General features: G+C 43.9%; 1 gene segment (V, D, J or C); it reads right to left on the bottom strand.

Annotated features, from left to right (window-relative positions):
• Positions 1 to 1,328: 1,328 nt before the first annotated feature.
• Positions 1,329 to 1,879, bottom strand: LOC101558570 (immunoglobulin lambda variable 8-61-like). The segment is given in 2 exon segments: positions 1,329 to 1,648; positions 1,759 to 1,879. Coding segments are annotated over 2 exon segments (441 nt in total).
• Positions 1,880 to 2,244: the final 365 nt, after the last annotated feature.

The following is a 2,244-nucleotide window of genomic DNA, read 5'->3' as shown; positions in this document are numbered from 1 at the left end:
AAGTTATAGAATTGGAAGAATCTAAGACCTGCCCAAAGTTCCATTCTCTCACTCCTCCCTTCCAGGAGGAATCCAGGGAAAGCTACTGATAAAAGACTGAAGGGGGGAAATGGGCAGTTTTAAACTCAGGCACTGTTACAAAGAGCTGCTTCAACTTTAGTCATTATTAAGAGAATTTTATTTCATGTAAGCTTTTTCACCAGGTATCAACCTAGTCTTGACCTTAAGAAAGCTTTATCCACAAATATGAATCACAAATCACGAATCATGAAATACTGTTGATCGCCGAATTTCTCGAGCGGTCTGAGTAACCTCTCCATTCATCCTATCCCTGAGATTTTAGAAGCCTCTCTCTACTCAGCCTTCCCAATGATGCCGCATTGGAGGCTCTTTCAGGGTCAGGGGGATGAGATCCAACTTGTTACTGGCTTTGGTATATGGATACACCATGGGAAGCTTTCGAGGCTCTCCCATGTGGGCAGGAAACTCTCAGTAGCTTGCTAGTTTACTTTGTATAGCTTGTTATGAATAACCTGCAAAAATGAGACCAAAAAAAGTTTCTGAGAGGAAAGTGTGTGAAGATTGTTGTATTTCACCCAGAAGCCATTAAGTCCTTCTATAAGACATTACTAACATGATGTTAAAGGTTGAGCTTATGTGCTTACACGCACACACACACATATGTACATATCATTCTCCTACCTCCATTCCCAACTTTCTTGACATTCTAAGTTATATGATTCTGTGCCAAAGGTTGGCCATGGTGACTTTTTCAATGAACACTCTTGGAACTAACTGCGTAATGTAGAAGTAGAGGTATTTTTCAAATATCACTGTTTATAAACATCACCTGGAGTGCTGGTTGAAATAGATCTTTGCGCCCCAACAGAAGTTTGTGACTCAGGAGGCTAAGTTAGGGGAATTACATTTCCACTAAATTTCCAGTAACATTCCCATTTCAGTGCTAAAGGAAATACTAATTTCACCTGCCTGTGTAGTTAATAAAATCAATATGACAGTACTGTTTGAATAAGAAGACGTTTAGTAGGTTGGTTGTTCCCTAAGTCTCACTGTGGGCTACATAATTTGAAGTTTTTCTTTCTCACCGTCATTATAGCAAGGAGAGGAGAGAGCGAATAGTCTTAGGAGTCACCTTAGAAAAATGGACACACCTTGAAGAGAAAAAATTAAGCATATTGATGAACCCCCAATTAAGATCTAGCTGCCTCCACTTTCCCGTGTGTTTGCATTTTGTCTTTTCTCTTTCCTCCTTTAAATGATGAGACCTTGTGAACATCTGAAGATTTTGGCTGCACTTCTCCCTGGTTTCACATCACTGTGTAAGGGCCACTGCTCAGGTACAGAAAGCAATAATACTCAGCTTCATCCTCTGTAAGAGCCCTCGTGATGGTGAGGACGGCTTTGTTCCCAGAGATGGATCCAGAGAAGTGATCAGGGATCCCAGAGGGTCGGTTATTTGTGCTATCTATAATACCACGGGGAGCATGGCCTGGTATCTGCTGGTACCAGCTTGGGTAGTTACCCGTAGAGACTGACCCTGTGCTGAGGCCAAAAGTGATGGTCGCAGTCTCTCCTGGCAATACAGAAAGTGATGGCTCCTGGATCACCACTGTCTGGGAATCCACCCCTGCAAATGACAGGAGAGAGACAATCACAAAAGATGATGGTTGTCCTGCATCCCTGCCTCATGACCACCTCCCCTTCTCCCCACCAGGATGCAGAGTCCTTTCTTCTAACCTGACTCATAGGAGAGGAGACTGAGCAGAAGAATCATCCAGGCCATGGTGGGAAACTCACAGGATGTGACCTCCTCAGCCTCCTGAGTTGGTGTGTGGAGCCCTGGGGCCTTTTCATGCATTTCAACACATCAGAGGGAACAGGGCTTCATGCAAATAAGGGTTCTCATTCTCCACCTGCTCAGTGTTACCATGATGCTCCCTGGAGGAAATTTCGAGAATTAGAAGATGCAACCTCACACAAAGAAGAGGCAGCACAATGATTAATACACTGAGAGACCGTCCCGCATCAGTTTCCACCATCCCCGGGGACATTGATACTGTATTTATTCTCTAGAAGTTTTTAGCTGTACAAAATCTTACCTTGCCCCCACTCCCCTTCACCCCAGTCATCGAGTCTCCAGTGGTAATGCATTCTTTTGAGCACTCTAACCTCCTCCTTCTTGAATGGGTAGCAAGTCTTCCTACCGTGCTTGTCCTTAGGAAA

This window comes from Sorex araneus, chromosome 9, assembly GCF_027595985.1.
Source record: "Sorex araneus isolate mSorAra2 chromosome 9, mSorAra2.pri, whole genome shotgun sequence".
Lineage (NCBI taxonomy): Eukaryota > Metazoa > Chordata > Mammalia > Eulipotyphla > Soricidae > Sorex > Sorex araneus.
Note: the sequence above shows the minus strand (reverse complement) of the source record. Positions and strands in the feature narration are given on the sequence as shown.